The 16429-nt window shown below is 43.4% G+C and overlaps 1 protein-coding gene across 1 annotated transcript in view; it reads right to left on the reverse strand.

Annotated features, from left to right (window-relative positions):
• Positions 1–16429, reverse strand: part of SLC4A11 (solute carrier family 4 member 11) — a gene marked incomplete at both ends in the record, with an annotated part of 92652 nt that overhangs the window by 39775 nt on the left and 36448 nt on the right. The window contains 5 exons of the mRNA XM_080343768.1: positions 642–765; positions 9823–9904; positions 10449–10511; positions 11157–11388; positions 15976–16022. Of these exons, the coding sequence (XP_080199894.1) occupies positions 642–765; positions 9823–9904; positions 10449–10511; positions 11157–11388; positions 15976–16022 (548 nt within the window). The remainder of the gene's footprint in view (positions 1–641; positions 766–9822; positions 9905–10448; positions 10512–11156; positions 11389–15975; positions 16023–16429) is intronic.

Genomic DNA, 16429 nt, shown 5'->3' on the forward strand with positions numbered 1-16429 from the left:
ATTTAACCAGGAACAACATTACTTACCTCTAAAAACAGCAGCTAAACTGATAAAGCTGGAGGGAGTACTCACAGTATCACAGTATGTTTGGGATTGGAAGGGACCTCAAAAGATCATCTAGTCCCATCCCCTTGCTGGAGCAGGAACGCCTGGGTGAGGTCGCACAGGAACATATCCAGGCGGGTTTTGAATGTCTCCAGAGAAGGTACTGAAGAGAAAGTACTACACACATCACAGCCATAGCTCTAACAAAAAGTGTATGGGGACTACGGACATACTTGATCTGCAGTGTTCTCCTCCCAGTCAGGCTAGAAGCCATTCTAGCCTGCCAGAAAATCCTGGGAAATAAGGAAACACCAGTATTTCCATTTAAACAAGGGTGGTGGCAGAGAGAGGAGACGACAGACAGACCAGACTAGAAGGTCCCAAGGTCCCATGAGGACACAGCTGACTAATCTAACCCTCACAAACACTTAGTATAAACCATCTTGACAATTGTGGAGAAGATCTCAGGCCTTTTCACACCCCCTTGTGTTTTGAAAATGATACGTTGTCATTAACCCTAGAAGGAGACCAAAGAAAAGCAATCTTGGGAGAACCCTCTGAAGCACCAGAAAGAAAACCAAAAGCACGATACTCACCATTTTAGGAGGAGCCAAGACTAATATCACAAATCTCACTTCGCAGGAGTTTTCACCCCAATTCTGAGGCCTCTCCAGGCGGCTGATGCAAACGTGACGTCGCTGAAGGGACCTTATAGTGCAACTGTCAAAGAAGATGGTATTGTTATACTTGGCACTATGACACATGGAATCACAGAAGGGTTTGGGTTGAAGGGACCTTCCCAGCTCCCCCAGTGCCCCCCCTGCCATGAGCAGGGACATCTTCACCAGCTCAGGTTGCTCAGAGCCCCGTCCAGCCTGGCCTGGGATGTCTCCAGGGATGGTTCATCCACCACCTCTCTGGCCAACCTGGGCCAGGCTCTCACCACCTGCACCATAAAAACTGCTCTCTTCTGGTGCGCAAGGTCTATTAACACATATTTCAACTTTGAGAAACACAAAACATTGCTTGTGAAAAGCTCACTTCAGAAGTATTAAGCAGTGACTTTAAGCTACTGTTAGCCCAATTCTGCTAGCTCTCTTGCAGAATTTGAACAGTTATTATTTTACAGGACATAACTTTGAAGATGTATTATCTCTCTTCCTCATCCGCTTTTTAATAGCCAAGAAATCAAAAGACAATATAACACATGTAGTACTTGTGGTATTATAGCAGTTTCTGAAAAAAAAAAATGCTCTTAGAAGAAAAAAAAACCAACACCTACATTACTGGAAAGCAGTTTACAATTAATTTAATTTCACCTGATCTCCAAAAGTGCTTTTAGAAACATTAAGGCAAGATGCCAAGCCAACACATTTCCACTGCTGTTGCCTTGGGCAGATCTTCCTCTCTGTTTGAATGGCTTTGAATGGCTTTCCCTATTTGCTCGCAGCTGTTATTTTTCCCCGTTCTGGTCCAGGTGTGTTACAGAAACCAAGCTGACCTGCTCGCTCAAGATCTGCAGAGGCTGTCACAGGCAGGATTAGTGCTCGGAGGGAAATCCTTGGCTGCAATCCTGCAGCGCTGGGCACACGAGGGCTGTTTGACTCCCATTACAAAGAGCAGCAACAAGTTGTTTGAAATAAACACAGAGATCATCTTTGGAGGCTGTAAAAGACCAGGTCTGTCTCCCCCCGGGATATTTAAACAGAGCTGTGATCTGAATAACCATCATATTTTCCTGCTTGGAAACTCGAAGAACAGCAAAGTGGGTCAGTGCAATTGCAGGAGGAGGTTAACGCCAGCCTGGACTGCAGATCTTCTGCTCCTATTAAAGCCACCTATTACTTCAACTCTTCTGAAAAGCACTGACAAGATACATACACAAATTTTGCCTACCTGAAAGAGGTATAGAAGTGTGTTTTCCTACCTCAGAGTGATTTCTTTCAGCTGCTTCCAAGTCACTTGGACTACTTGCTCCCTTTTATTCATTTAGCAAGCACCTATCAGTCCTTAAATCATCTCTCCTCCAACATCTCTTCCATAATCCTCACCCATCTCTTTCCTTTTAAGATGTGTTCCCGCACCCATGCACCCTGAGGGTTGTTCCACTGCAGAAGACCTTTGGCTGGAGATGTTTTAGTCAGGAGCACATCACATTTTCTATCAAGTTCTTAAAAACATGCACACAAAATCCCACCATGGTTTTCTCTCACTGAGTTTGACTTGCTGATCACAGATTGGAAGCAGCCGACTTGTGCAAATTAATCTGACAAAGGCACTTGTCTGAGAGCAACCAAACAGCTTAATTAGAACAACGTAGGTCATTAATAAGATGAGAGTATTTCATTTATTTCCTAACTTCCCTCCACCACAGCCCCTTTTCCTTTTTCAACTCTAATCATTTGTATCAGCCTTGAAGGGAGGGGAAAAAATACATATATAGGACCTGCCTTGATTATTATATATAATGTTAGGAGTGAATCTCTTCTGAAGAAACTGGAAATAGAGAGCAAGCTCTTCTCTCTTCTAGAGTTGTATTTTGGATATGCAACAATCCTTGTCCTTCTCTCCCAAGGGATCAAATGAGCACAGACTACGCTGGTTTTTACAGACAGATCAAAGCCCTTATTAGCAACCCTGCTGTGGCTGGGCAGAATCTCCTTGTGTTATAGCTCAACTAGTTAATGGGGAAAACAGGTGCACTCTGGGCTTCAGACTAACAAGAGAACTTCAAAGTGGTCCAACACCTCCAGTTCTCTCACCTCCATCCACCTGAACTGGTCAACAACAGTGAACGGTTAATGCACCATTGGCAAAAGTGGCCCTTATTTTATGGCTCAGTTCTCAGCATTTTCATACCTCAGTTGTTGAGCTCACCGATTAATCAATTTTGAAAAGGAAAGCATCATTTCTATTCCAGAGATGGCCAGCAGCAGGTATCAGATACCTACTGCTCAGAGCTGTACTAACGCTTTCCAGACATCACCCCTTTCCTGATCACACCAGCACATGCCCCGGAGCCTAAAGTTGGGCAGGATACCAAGTCACACACGTGCAATTAAATTTGTACATGCTATGGAGGTCCAAGTTCCCAGTGAGCTCTCTTGCTTGCCTGCTCCTACTCCATTTGAGCGAAATGAACTGAAACCTCACACAATCCCCCCAATTTCAGCTTAATTTTACTCAAGGGAGAAGAGCCAACAGGCAGGAGCCCTGCTCCTCTTGCTACAACATGTGAAGTCATGTAGCAATATAGCAAGTTATTTGGAAAAAATCTATTATATAGTGCAATTATTAAGCAAGTCACATGTTCTTCTGCAGTTAGTTTTCTCCCCTAAATGACAGGGTTGTGTTTCAGCTCCAGTAATTTCTATCTAAGCCCAACAGCGCCAGTCCACAGGGCTACACCACCACTTCAGCTCAAGAGTGTCTTGGGTACAAATGGGAAATCTTGACTATTTAAAAGGCTGCTCTTTGTCACTGAATCACAAAGCTCATTCTTCAGAGGTATTCTGAATTTTCCTAGCAGCCACCCCAAAAATCTTGGGTTTTTCTAAGCCAGGATCCACTGTTTCCTTACCTTGAGGGACTGGGAGAGTGTGCAACAAGAGGATCTTATGGAGCTTAGGCCATAATGAAAGATTTAGCAACACCGAGCATATTCTCAAGAAACCCAACGTCATCATTACCCATTTTTTTCTGGAATAGCTTTATGCACAGAGCTGGAATTTGAGACTTCTCACACCTATAAGAGTTTTTTCCAACTCTCCTGTTAAGAGCTCTCTTGGCAACAACACATGCACCCAAATCCCAATATCACTTACATCAGTAAAACTGAGTGAAGAATTTCCAGCCTAATTTAGGTCAATGTATGGATGTGATTTAAGTCAATAACAGCTCTACAAATCAGGCTGAGTTGGTTAGTGAGGGTAAAGCAGAGTAAAAGCAGATTTAAACAGGTCTGATGCACCTGAGCATTGCTGCATGGAGGGGAGAAACAGCACCTTTGTGCAGAACGCAGCCTCACCCGCACTGAGCCTGGTCTTGCTCTATTATACCTACTTATTTGGGTAAAAAGATCATGTACTAGTACTTCTATCACAAGGCCAAGTCACTTCTGCCTGTGTGTCATCCAGCATCTCAATCTTCTCTTCAAATTTAAGCCGTTATTTAGTTGCCTCAAATCCTATTCTCTCATGTAGCACCTACAGCTTCCACTTTTAATTCCAGAATTCAGATACGAATATAATACATAAAACTCAGCATAATTCAGGCCAATATGAAAGTCACTTTGAAAATCAAGCAATTTTTTTTTCAAGTAGCACTGAAATTCCCACTAAGAGAAAAAAAAGACCTCCAGGGTAAATAGCCAAAGCCCCAAAACACCCGAGAACTAGCAAGACATTTTCAGCTGACTCTAAATCACGTCTGGTTTGGCCAAAGTCTCCAAGTTCCCTTTTGGTTTGAGTTGAGCTAAATTTAATTCCCCTTCGGTTTGGCCAACAAGTTGAAAAATCTGTTTTCAGCCAGTATTAGTCACACAGGAAAGTGCTGTGCTATGATTTCATGAGATGCCAGGTTGTGTTCTCAGCAGTTTTATCTTGATCCTCCAATAATTGAGCTCATAAAAAGGGCATTTAAATTATAGCATTTATTTCTCCTTCGCTGCCGTCCTCTATTTCCAGGCTGGGTATCTAGCAGCGTTGAGCGTGGCACTCAGGTGGTGAGAACTGGCAACGCTCCACCAAAATTACTGATCCATCGAGTCACGCATGCCGCAGGTCTGCCCCACGCCCAAGATGTTATCAGAGTAATAACACATTTCTCAAACAAATCATAAAAAGGGTCAAACTATGGAGACCCAAGAGAAACAGAAACCCTCTTTAAACAGGGCAAGAAAGGAAGTTAATTCAGAAACAAATTATCCCCTGCAGTAAGAAAAAGTGCCCAGCAGAGGTAATCAGCTAGCCAGCCTTTTCCTGTCCCCATGCACAACAACAATGACACTTCTTGTTCTCATCCGCTGCAAATAAATCTTCCTCCGCCGAGCCGCTCCGGGCACAAGCTTTCAGAAACCAGAATGTGCAAGTGAGGAATGAAGCTGTGACCAGCAAACCAGCTCACCCGCAGCTTGGCACCGTTGTTTCAAAGTCGCTCCAAGCTGGATATTGTTTTGGATGGGTAAGTGCGCTTTGCTGAGCTCCAGAAAGACCCATCTCCTCTCACAGTTCATCTCTGCTGGAAAAAGTATTTCCTACAGGTCAATGTATAAGGAGACACCTTTCCTCCTCCCTGCACACACTGGAACTAGTCATCCTTCTCACCAAGAGGTTTATTTCAGGATCCAAATTCCTAATGAAGGGTTTGAATTTGAGAACTCCTTTTCATCTTCAAGCGCTTCAGCTCCCCAACATAATCTAAGACAGCCCAACAAGTGTGGCTACAGGCACTTAAAAGAAAATTAAGCAGTTCTTGGAACCCAAAGAACACTTGAGAGATGGTGGATGTAAGTTCTGGAGAAGAGGCTCTTGTTTACAACACTCCAAATCTTGCATTCATTCCTCTAAAGGATATTTATTTTAAACCGTTGAACTATTTAATTTCCCATAGCAACCCACTTTGATCTTTGGAAGAAGGGGAGCTACTCTGAGGAATACACAGCAACTGCAGCATCTCTGAAATCTATTCTACAGCAAAACCTGAAGCAACATGACTTTTCTACAGACCCAAGCACCTCTGGGTCTGAACCAACTCTTAAGCACATGAGAAAGCTTTTACTTTTGTTGAGAGATCCATTAGTAATGCATTTCACACAGCCATCAGGTCTGCATTAAATCTGAGAAGTTACTGCTCTTAAACTTCACTCTGTTTGAACAACAGTCTTGCTTGAGAGCCAAAATAACCTCACAATACCTGTTTGTGAAAAGCTACCTGGGTTTTTCCAAGTTAAAATCCTCCACAGGAATCCTCGCAATAACACACTATATCAGAATAAGCAATTTTATAGTGACATGGAACACACAAACCACTAAACCGCCCTGTGCTTTCAGAGAGGCTTCTTCTCCTGCTTCGCCTGTTGAAACAGCTTTAGCAAATCACTTCCATGCACTGAAAATAAGTCCTTCACCAATCCATGTGCCTTATCAATGCAGCCAAAGGAAACACCCTTCAACGTCTCAACCCAGACTACAAAGTAGCTTGCTTTCATGTTTTTCTAAGGGTTCAGCTTTGGAATAAAGTAATTATGTGTATCTCCTGGCAAGGAGAATTTAGCTTGGAAGTTGTGATGCCTTGGGAAGTCCACACAGCTCAGGCAGCATTTGCTGAATAACCCACACAGCTGGTGTTTGTGCTAGAAGGACATCAAGGACAGATCCACCAGCAGACAGTTAACAGTTAATTTAACATATTTAGCCTTAGGGATCTCTCATACCAGCCTTAATCCCAAATTACACAATCCCAGCCTGGTTGGGGTTGAAGGGACCTCTGGAGATCATCCAGTCCAACCCACCTGCTCACGCAGGGTCACCAGAGCAGATCACACAGGGTCGTGTCCAGGTGGGTTTGAATGTCTCAGAGAAGGAGACTCCACAGCCTCTCTGGGCAGCCTGGGCCAGGCTCTGGCACCTCACAGGAAAGAAGTTTCTCCTCACATTCAGATGGAACCTCCTGTGTTTCAGTCTGTGCCCACTGGCCCTCATCCTGTTGTTGCGCACCACTGAACAGAGTCTGGTCCTTCCTCATGACACCCACCCTGGAGATATTTATCAGCATTGATGACATCCCCTCTCAGCTTCTTTTCTCCAGGCTGAACAGCCCCAGCTCTCTCAGTTTCTCCTCATAAGAAAGATCTTTCAGGCTCCCAAACATATTTGTAGCCACCACTGGACTCCCTCCAGTAATTCCTTGTCCTTCTTACACTGGGGAGCCCAGAACTGGACACAGAACTCCAGATGGACCCTCACCACAGCCATTAGTTATCTAACGATAACCAACCAGCAGCTTCATAGTGAAGCGCCAAGAGATCTCCATGCTAGTTTGTGTCTTACCCTTCTGGCAAATGCTGTAAACGGGAGAAAGAAAGAGTTGTGTCCATGATTTCTAAGCTATGAGATCATGTCATTGACTGATGAAGCTGGAGATTTGCTTTCTATTTAGAAAACCATCACAGACACAAGTAACTAGTAACCTTCATTCTTCTAGAGGTGAAGATTGCTCTTAGTGGGGCACGCAGTATTGTGCTACTCTCAGCTACACAGAATTTAATGAAGGAGTCTCAGGGTTTCCATAAGATTAAGTAGCCTAGTATGGCTTCCACAAGGTCAGGTTTTAGTCTATTCTTGACTTAAAATAATCCCTAAATTCTATTGTGATTCAGAAGCCAATTATTTTCCCGAACACTTCAGGAGAATGTTCAGATCTCAAGATCTTCAATTCCCCAACAATTTGTTCTGTCATGTGGCTCCAGCCCAGATCCATATGGTACATTGGACCTTGCTGGCGGTTCAAATAGACCTGAAACTGTCAGGAAAGCACCAATTCCAACAGAAGCAGAATAGCTATTTCACCCTAGGCCTTCCCCACCATGCTTCCCACTGAGGGTAAGGCAGACAAGAAAGAATAGCCGTTTCTACAGCATAGAAAAGAGAAACAAATTGTGTCATTATGAATGTTCCTCTGCATCCAGGCTCTGCACAACCCAGCAAAAATCCTACACAAGATTTTTCTAACTGATTTCAGCTTCAATATTTCCCTTCTAAAACAATGCAGAAGCAGCACTATCAAATCTCAGAGCTACTCTTCCTCATTAATATAATCCTATCATGATACTCAAGCCTCTCTCATCCACTAGCAATAAAAACATGCACAAAAAACTTTAGTGCTAACTTAAAACTTAAAGAGTATAGACTAAAAGCAATGATAAAGAATAGCAGATATCTTAAAGGGTCTTCCCACACACATGGATAATTTTTTCATCAACAAATTCCTTTTACTTCAGAGTTTTGGAAGTTGTTTTGCAATCCGACATCAAGAAAAATGTAAGGTCTAAAAATATGGCTCACAATCTGTTGCACAATAGCTACGGCAGAAATATAGCGCAATAATTAGATAATTATACTTAATAACTCGTCACTGCTTTCTCACCACTTTCTTCTCCCTCTTCAGAGTAACAAAAGGAAGAAACAAGGGAAGTTTTGTACAAGACACCTTCAGGCTCTAAGCTTATTTTTCAAATCATGTCTTGTCCTGGAAGTTGGCATTACTCACATGGATGTGTTTAAAGCTTTGCCACACTTTCTACAGAAAGGCTAAACCTACCCTTTTCAGCTTCATATATATAATGATAGCATTTGTATTGTGACCTCAAGAAAAGCTTTGTTATTAAGTCAACACTCTCTAAAGCCTCCATAGAGTCATGTCACTGTAGAAACCCCCACCCTCTACCCTTCCTAGAGTAGAACGTGCGTATCCTTATTGCAGCTACACTACCTATGGCATCAAAACCCTCTTGGTTGAGCAGTACAGAAAGACCATTGAACTGTATAAGCTCATTTTCTTCTTCGTGCAAGCTGCTCTGTACATGCCAGATGTATGAGGAGAGCTGGCAGTAGCACATGTAGCACAGACATTACCCAGTTCACGTGTTTCGCAGAACAGGGCCCTGATATGGAATAGTTACCTTTTGATATAAAGACCATGGTTTTCTCTTTCATTAGAGATTAGAAAGAAGGGTAGGGAGGGTTTGTTGCTTTTGTTGCTTTCCCTCCTCTTTTTAAAAATAATCTATTTCCAAACGAGAATAGATTTTCTTCCAGCCATAAGCAGAGGACAGGAGAAGAACTGCTAGTAGGAGGACACCTATTGTGACAGCTGTCCTAGCAAACTGGCAGTGAAGGCCAAAACATGTGCATGCACTCCCCGAGCCTTTAGGTACCTCTCCAACATATCCCAGTAATTTCTCCACAAATTAACATATTTCTTGACAATTTGACTTAGAGACTACATAGGTACAAAGCAACAGACAGAAGCCAAATTGCATTGTTTTGGCTGGCTCAGCAACTCAGGTTCTGGCCATCCTCTGGGAAGGGACAGTTTATCTCACACAATGCGCTTGACTTCAGGACAATAACTTCAAAATCCAGTTCAGGTCAAGTAGAAGCTGGGGTGAAGCCACCACGTCTCATAAATCCCAGGTGACAGGAGTCCTTACTGTCTTAAGGGTCTGCTCCGATGTTTAACAGTGTTGACAATTAATAAGTGTCTGAATTATTTGTCAGACAAAGCAATCAGTGTCTAAATAGCGTTGGAATTTATGACTTCCATTTTCAGCTACAAAGCTGAGATGTTTTCGTCAAAGAACCTATGAGAACTTTTGGTACAAGTTCCCAGACTTTGGCAGGCAAAGCCATCCATGAACCAGTTTGATTGTCCCTTTCAGAAGTTCCTCTCATTAACATTTCTCAGTAATTAGCATTTTCGGGCTCAGACTTTTTTCAGCATTCTTAGCTTATTAACACCAGATTTTGATAACATCCAGCAGCTTAATTCCCTGAAGAGATTCCAGTCGCCTCCACTCAGGCTGCTGCTTGACCATTTGCAAAGAGAAGCAGCCCAATGCTGAGACTGAGATCCCCCAGGACAGGATGCAGAGATGGAGAGGGCATCACCATCTTGACTTCCAAGAGCACATTCAGAACCACTATTTTTCCCAGTAGCAAGAAAAGTTACAAATTTTGAGCATCCAGCAGATTCTGCTAATTTAACAGAGGTACTTACATGATACAGAGCCAGGACTGCTGATACTGCACCCCTGTGACTGTCGCTGTGACCCCTTGAATTGTGTCCGATAAGAGGTGAACTAAGAAAAGAAGAAAGGGAAATGTTACAGGCTGCCCATGTTCAGTTTGCAACTGCAAATAACATTTCCTTTCAAACGGAAGCTGAGTACTAATACGAAGCACACTTATTTATCTGCGCAGTGGATTGATGAAAGGATGAGGGGGTGACAACAGAGAAAGATGGAAACATTTGTTTTGATGCTTTTGAATTCTGTCCTTAAACTATTCACAGCTTGCAAAGGCAGCTGTGTTCCCTTCCCAACATCAACCTACTGCAATATTAGGCTATTAGATTAGTATTACTCAACATACATACACAGACAGGACTGAGGCATCAGCTTCTGAATCCCCTGCCCTCTCTCTCCCTCTTCCTAATTACTGTTCTTATATTATTTTGTGGCACTGCTTAATTTTTCTTTCCTGGCAGAAAGCCTAAATTAAAGAGATTATAAATGCAAAGCTCTAAGATAGGTAGCAAGAAGTAACCAAAGCATGAACATGCTTACTACATGCTCAGGACTTGACATATCTGTTAAACAAATTCACTCAGGCTGTGACAGTTACATTTGAGGTGCGATGTACATGTTTGTATATTCTTTCTTGTTGACTCTGAAACATCGGGGGTGCCTACAGAGAAACAACGCTTAGTTAAGCTTCTGTACATCTTGGGCTAAAAGGTAGCATTTTAGACTAGACTATGACATTCGCTGATAATTTAAGGTGATATGTGGGCCAACAACGTTGGTTAGCGCTGCCCTGGTTGAGTTTCTGAAGGAAAACCAAGTGCCTCTCATCCCTTCCAGTGGGCTGGGAGCAACATGAAGGCTCAGCCCTTCCCAATCAATTACTCCTCCAAAGCATCAAACTTCCCCAGTCTGCGTGAATTCAGATGGAGAATCACAAGACAAAGGAGCCCTTTCTGAAGGGGCACCTGCAAGTGTCTCTTGGCTGAAGAGCATCAGACACTTTCTGAGGACAAGCACATCTAATGGGTCCAAACAGACAAGATATTCCAGCACTGTAGACTTCTTCCCCCAGAGAACATCACCATGTCTTATCTTAATGAAACAGGGGTGAGACTCCACCAAAACATAAAAACCCCAGAGACACGAGACCCTTCAGCCTGGGTGACACGGAAAAATAACCCCCAAGTGCCACATGCAACATGCAAGTCTGAGGACCACACGGTAGTGAGTGTTCAACACATCACCAATGGAAATGACAACAACGTAACAGTAACCTGCAGGCAAAACCAAATCAAGAGTTGATTACCATTCCCTTCTCGTGGGGTCCCTGAATCCGTGAATAAAGTGCTCATGATTTTTTCAAAGTTGCAGCTCGGCTCCATGTTCTCAGGATCTTCGGCGAAGTGTTTCAGCATCTCCCGAAGAACATCGTCCAAGGAGGTGGCTGTTTCATCAAGGATGATGCTGGCTCTGGCCAAGAACCCATCCAGGTCTCGGTGGGCTCTGACTTCCTCCTCAAAATTCTTTAATTTCAGGTACTGCGTTAAGAAAAGAAGAGGGTTAGACAGCTGCACACAACACCCAACAGCAAAGGTGTACGTTCTGTGTAGTTCACAAGCAGTTCCATTGATTGAAGTTACTGCTACCAAACCAATGACTCTGGAATATCTTTGACTGTTCAAGTTCATGTTACAGGAAAAATCAGGTTTCTGTCATATTATTAATATACTGAAGGCTTGTGTTTTCAAGTCTTATCATAACAGAGTCACCACAGGTGAATGCCTAGGTAACATTTATACCCTGACATGGAAAGCAGAATAAAAACATTAGGGTTTTTTTGCCTAGAATAAAGCATGTAAGTTAGCTTAAGACAGCATTTAAAACTCTCTAAGTTTAAATAATTCCAGAAGCTTGCAGAGATGTGTGAAAAGCCGTTTGGAAGAAACAGACTTTGAGCTCAGTATGTACCTCAGGGCAACCTAACCCAGTTCTTCTCAAACTGGAAACCACCTCTCCCCAGTGCTCCCAGTTTGGGAGCCTGAAGTGGGAGAAGGAAACACCATCTGGGCCATCACATTTTTTGGTGCTTCCTAAATTTCTATCCTTCCTGCTCCCAGGGAAGTTTCTGCCTTTGTGCATAACATTTAAACTTTGAATTAATGTGTGACAGGAGGGAAAAAAGAAAACAAGACAGTAGACAGCAACTGATACAGACTGATACTGTCTCAACTCTGCTGGTTCCTTCTGCTGTCCCAGACTTGTTGGCCTTGAAATGGAAGAAACAATCCTGCTGTATTACAGAACCTCAACCTCTTTCTGTACTTGTCAGCTGTGAAGTTCGTTAATTGAGTGATCAGACTACAAAATGCATCATTCCCATTTCACAGCCGTCAGAAATCCACGCGCACAGTTGGCACTCTCATTGTGCTCCAGGACTGACAGTTCTGTCCTCTCCTTCAACAGCTTAAGATGGAGTGAGGAAATGGGAACCGCGCTTTGCGACGCGCGTCTTCCTTCCAACGGGAAAGGGGCCAGGCTTGAATTCATGGTGTTGAGCAGATTGTCAAGGTACATTTAAACCCCCAGCTCCCATTAAGCTCAGTAAGAATCAAGCCTTGAGCGGCTTTTACAAGTTTGACACCAGTTTGCCTCCACAACCAGGATCTTGGCGCATTCCCCCCCAAGTTACGGAACCACCCCAAAGCCTGAGTCATGGACACCCTCCTCTCACACAAACCTTTTCTACCTTTTTCATTTACAGCCTAGACGCAGGGAAAAAATGCTAACATCTCCCTAATTACTGTAATTATCACAGCAACTATCAAGTTGTCAGTATATATCCATCGCAATTAGCACTGTTTTACTCTGCATCAATCACTTCTTACACAGCATCCAGGAGAGGGAGGATTCACAGAGATTTCAGCTCCCACCCCCAAGGCTTTGTTGCCATCTGCTCTTAGGAGAGGAGACAGTGACACAGCCATGTTACAACTCCACTTAAGAGACACCATTTAACCACAAACGGCAATGTCATTCTCATATTATCACTGTATGATAGCAAATTGAAACACCTATCACCATCTGTAACGTTGGTTTTCACGGGGTCACCATATGACCAGCAGCCATCTCCCAAAGGTAACTCATTTCAGCTTGTCTTGCATGGAAAATTCAACCTAGGATGTAGGTTCAATCAGCAAAGAAGCCAAATGACCTAGAGAGGATTTGATAAGGATGGCAGAAGAGGTACCCATGGAGGTAGGAGGACGGTTAAGAGGATCAGGAGTGCCACAGTGCCGAGGAGCTTTCAAAAAAAGCAGCAGTGGCTTCGTATCACCAACTTCTCCCATGCACAAGAGAAGCCACCAGAAGCAAAACAGTAGAAGGAGAAAGCTGAGGGACAGCAGACATGGATCAAAGGCATCCAGAAGAGGGCCCACATCATCTCAATCAACACAACATCTCAATCCTCCTGTGCACAACAACAGCATCTGCTTGTTGGGGCAGGACAGCCCGGTCAACAGCAAGTCACAGAATAATTTTGGTTGGAAAAGACCCTCAAAGATCATTGAGTCAAACCATAACTTAAACCATGTCTCTAAGAGCCTCATCTATATATCATTGAAACCACTCCAGGGATGGTGATTCCACCACTGCCCTGGGGAGCCTGTTCCAACGCCCAGCCACCAGTTCCATGAAGAAACGTTTCATAAGGATTCAGCTCCAGCTCTGCCACAGGCTTCAGGCAACGCTTTGGGTAAATAACCCCACATCAACTCCTGTTTCATAGCCCTGGTCCTTTATAGGAAATAGGGGCAATAGCCACCCTTATTGTCTCTCCCGTAACTCCGGGGAAGACATGCACATTAAACACCGAGACAACTAGTCACCATGAAAAGATATGAACACATCACTCCCTGAGACAAATCAAGATAAAATGAATGGAAGCGCTGGTACAGCAATGCCTCAGAGACAGCTTGAACTGAACTATTCCAGTCAGAACACTCACCCGTTTCAGGAGAGATTAATGATTGCTCCTTCGCAGATATTTTTATCTAGATAGTCAAGTCACACCAGGATACATGATGCTGGAAACTGCTTAGCAAGAAACCCAAGACAGCTACCTAATAGCTGTTTTAATAGCATTGAATATCCTTGATTGCAAAGCTGCACGTTGCATCCTGGCAAGAAGGGAGACTGTTGTGCCAAAGAAGGGGGAACACGTTGAAACAGCTTCCCCTTGGCTTCAGGCAGATCTCTTGGCCAAAGTTGCATACTACCTGTGCAAAAAAAGAGCTCTCAACGCTCACCAAGAAGGCCCAAAATGCAGGTTCTCCGTTGGGTGACTGCTCTGGACACCACTCCACTTACTGCAAGAACCTCAGAAGGGGTGTCCAAAAAGCATTTTGTCCTGAGCACAGTTCTACCTGTGCTGTTGCCACAGTCACTTGGGCCAATCCCTCAGAAACACTGTGATGGTTATTAAAATGTGTCAAAGGAGCTCCTCCTTATTTATGGATACCAAGCACCATACCAGATAGCAACTTGCCCAAGACACAGCGTGCCCTTCCTGCACTCCAGAGGGGCACAAGAACCACAGGCTACCAGAGACAAGGAAAAGTCAACAGACAACACTTCTGATCTGACCATTTTTCTAGCAATTCCCCCTTGGCAGACACTCTGAACCATCTCCTCCACAACTCAGGTCCCGATTTCCTTCACATTTGAAGCACAAAATTTACATGAGTCCTCCTTAGAGGCAAAAACTGGCAAGGGCGTCTCTTCTCAAGCCCTGCTAAAGCTTGCTAGCTTTTTGCTATTTGTTGCTCGACAGCACACTAAAATCCTCAAGCAAGAAAAGCAGGACTACTCCAGCTCCAAAAAGGAAAAATAAAATAGAAGAGACACTTATGTGTTAGCTGTTTCCAACTATTTCTTATCAAAGGCAGACCCTGCATCTGAGCTTAGAATTCACACTTATGTGATCAAGTTCTTCGGTTACTTTCACTCAATTGTATACAACTCAGAGAACCTTGGCACTAGTATTAAACAAGACAAATTATTAACAAAAATACTTCCATTCCTGAGCATAGAATAGCTTATTTTAACTTCTATGACTTAACACCAAACAATGTTTGGTTTGTTTTGTTAGTGGTGGGTTTGTTTTGGTTTTTAACACAGAAAGTTTCTTTTGTTAATGTTATTTACACATTTTCCTCCCCCTACTAATTCAGCCCGTTGAAATACCTTTTGAACTGTCTTAGAGGCCAAAAGCAAAGCAGAGTTAGAGAGCTCTCTAAGCTTCCCTAAAAAGCCCCCAAGGCTTTGGGACACAGATTTAAGGGCACAAATTACAGCCTTCAAAGCCTGTAATATTTGATTTACCAGGATCAGTGGTGCTAGACGTTTTTCACGCAGTCCCTCCAATGCGCAGATGAAGCAAGAGTCAAGAAAACTGAAGTTACCACAAGTCATGTCTCACAGCCCCCAACACCAAGACTGAACATAGTATTAAATAAACCTATTTCCTTTCTGTGTACTTGCACAGTTGAAGGTTTGTAGCAATACAGTCTATATTAAGGGGGGGGGTCTGCATTTCCACCTCATCGCTATTGAGTTACGGTCTTGAGAGCAAGCGTAAACTAAGCGTTGTTTCCTAATCATCCTCCTAGACCGCGTGTTTCCAGGGAATTCACTCCTGCTGAAGCTCATGAAGGCAGATCTGATTAGCTGGAATAAACAGGAAACCAAATCACAACAATGTCTATCGGGTGTTTCTGCTTTCGGCTCCCGAGGAGCTCAGCAGCCTGAATCTCTGTGGCGCGGACTTGGATCCCTTCACGGGCAGCTGTGGAAGAGAAAGTGATGAATTAACATGTCAAGGAATTGTCTGGGACCAAAAGCAGCGGAACAACCAGAATTAGAGAGAAATTGTTTGGAGAACAAGCAGCACGTGGCTTTTTAAGGTTTAAATACAGCTAGAGGAATTCAAGGAGGGAGGTGTTAATATGCCTTCTGTTTGGGTCAGTAAAAACCACCTCCTCACCTCCACAGAGTGTTTCAAGATCCTTTTTGCTGCTTCTAGATTATAAAGAACAGTAACTAGATCACGCAGTGTTCTTACTTACCTTCCTCGATGTGTGCAGCAACACGCAGCCAGCGCTTTCACTTTCAGCTGGAAAGGGGAAAAAATAAGACAAAAATCAGAGCAGTATTATGATGACAGGTAGCAGGAACCAAGCAGAAGGCTCAGAACAAAGTGTTGTATTGCTCTCTTGGTGAAGGATGATCTCTAGAGAAAACCAACCATTCAATTTTGACAACATTTCCCATTTTGGGAGTGTAAAGTGTAGAAATAGCCTTTGGCTTTATCCGACCGGTCAGGGTTTGTGCCTTGCAGCTTTTTTTTTTCCTCTTCAGATTCTGTATGTATTTTTACACTTCATCCCTCCCAAAAATTTAACTCCTAATCCTTTAGGTAATCATTTAATCCCATGCATCATTGTTTGATAGATTGAGGCTAAGATTGCATGAGTCACACTTGTTTGGAAACCATTCTTGTCCTCGTTAAAGAGTCAACAA

The sequence above is a fragment of the Nesoenas mayeri genome (assembly GCF_963082525.1).
Source record: "Nesoenas mayeri genome assembly, chromosome: 4".
NCBI classification, from domain to species: Eukaryota; Metazoa; Chordata; class Aves; order Columbiformes; family Columbidae; genus Nesoenas; species Nesoenas mayeri.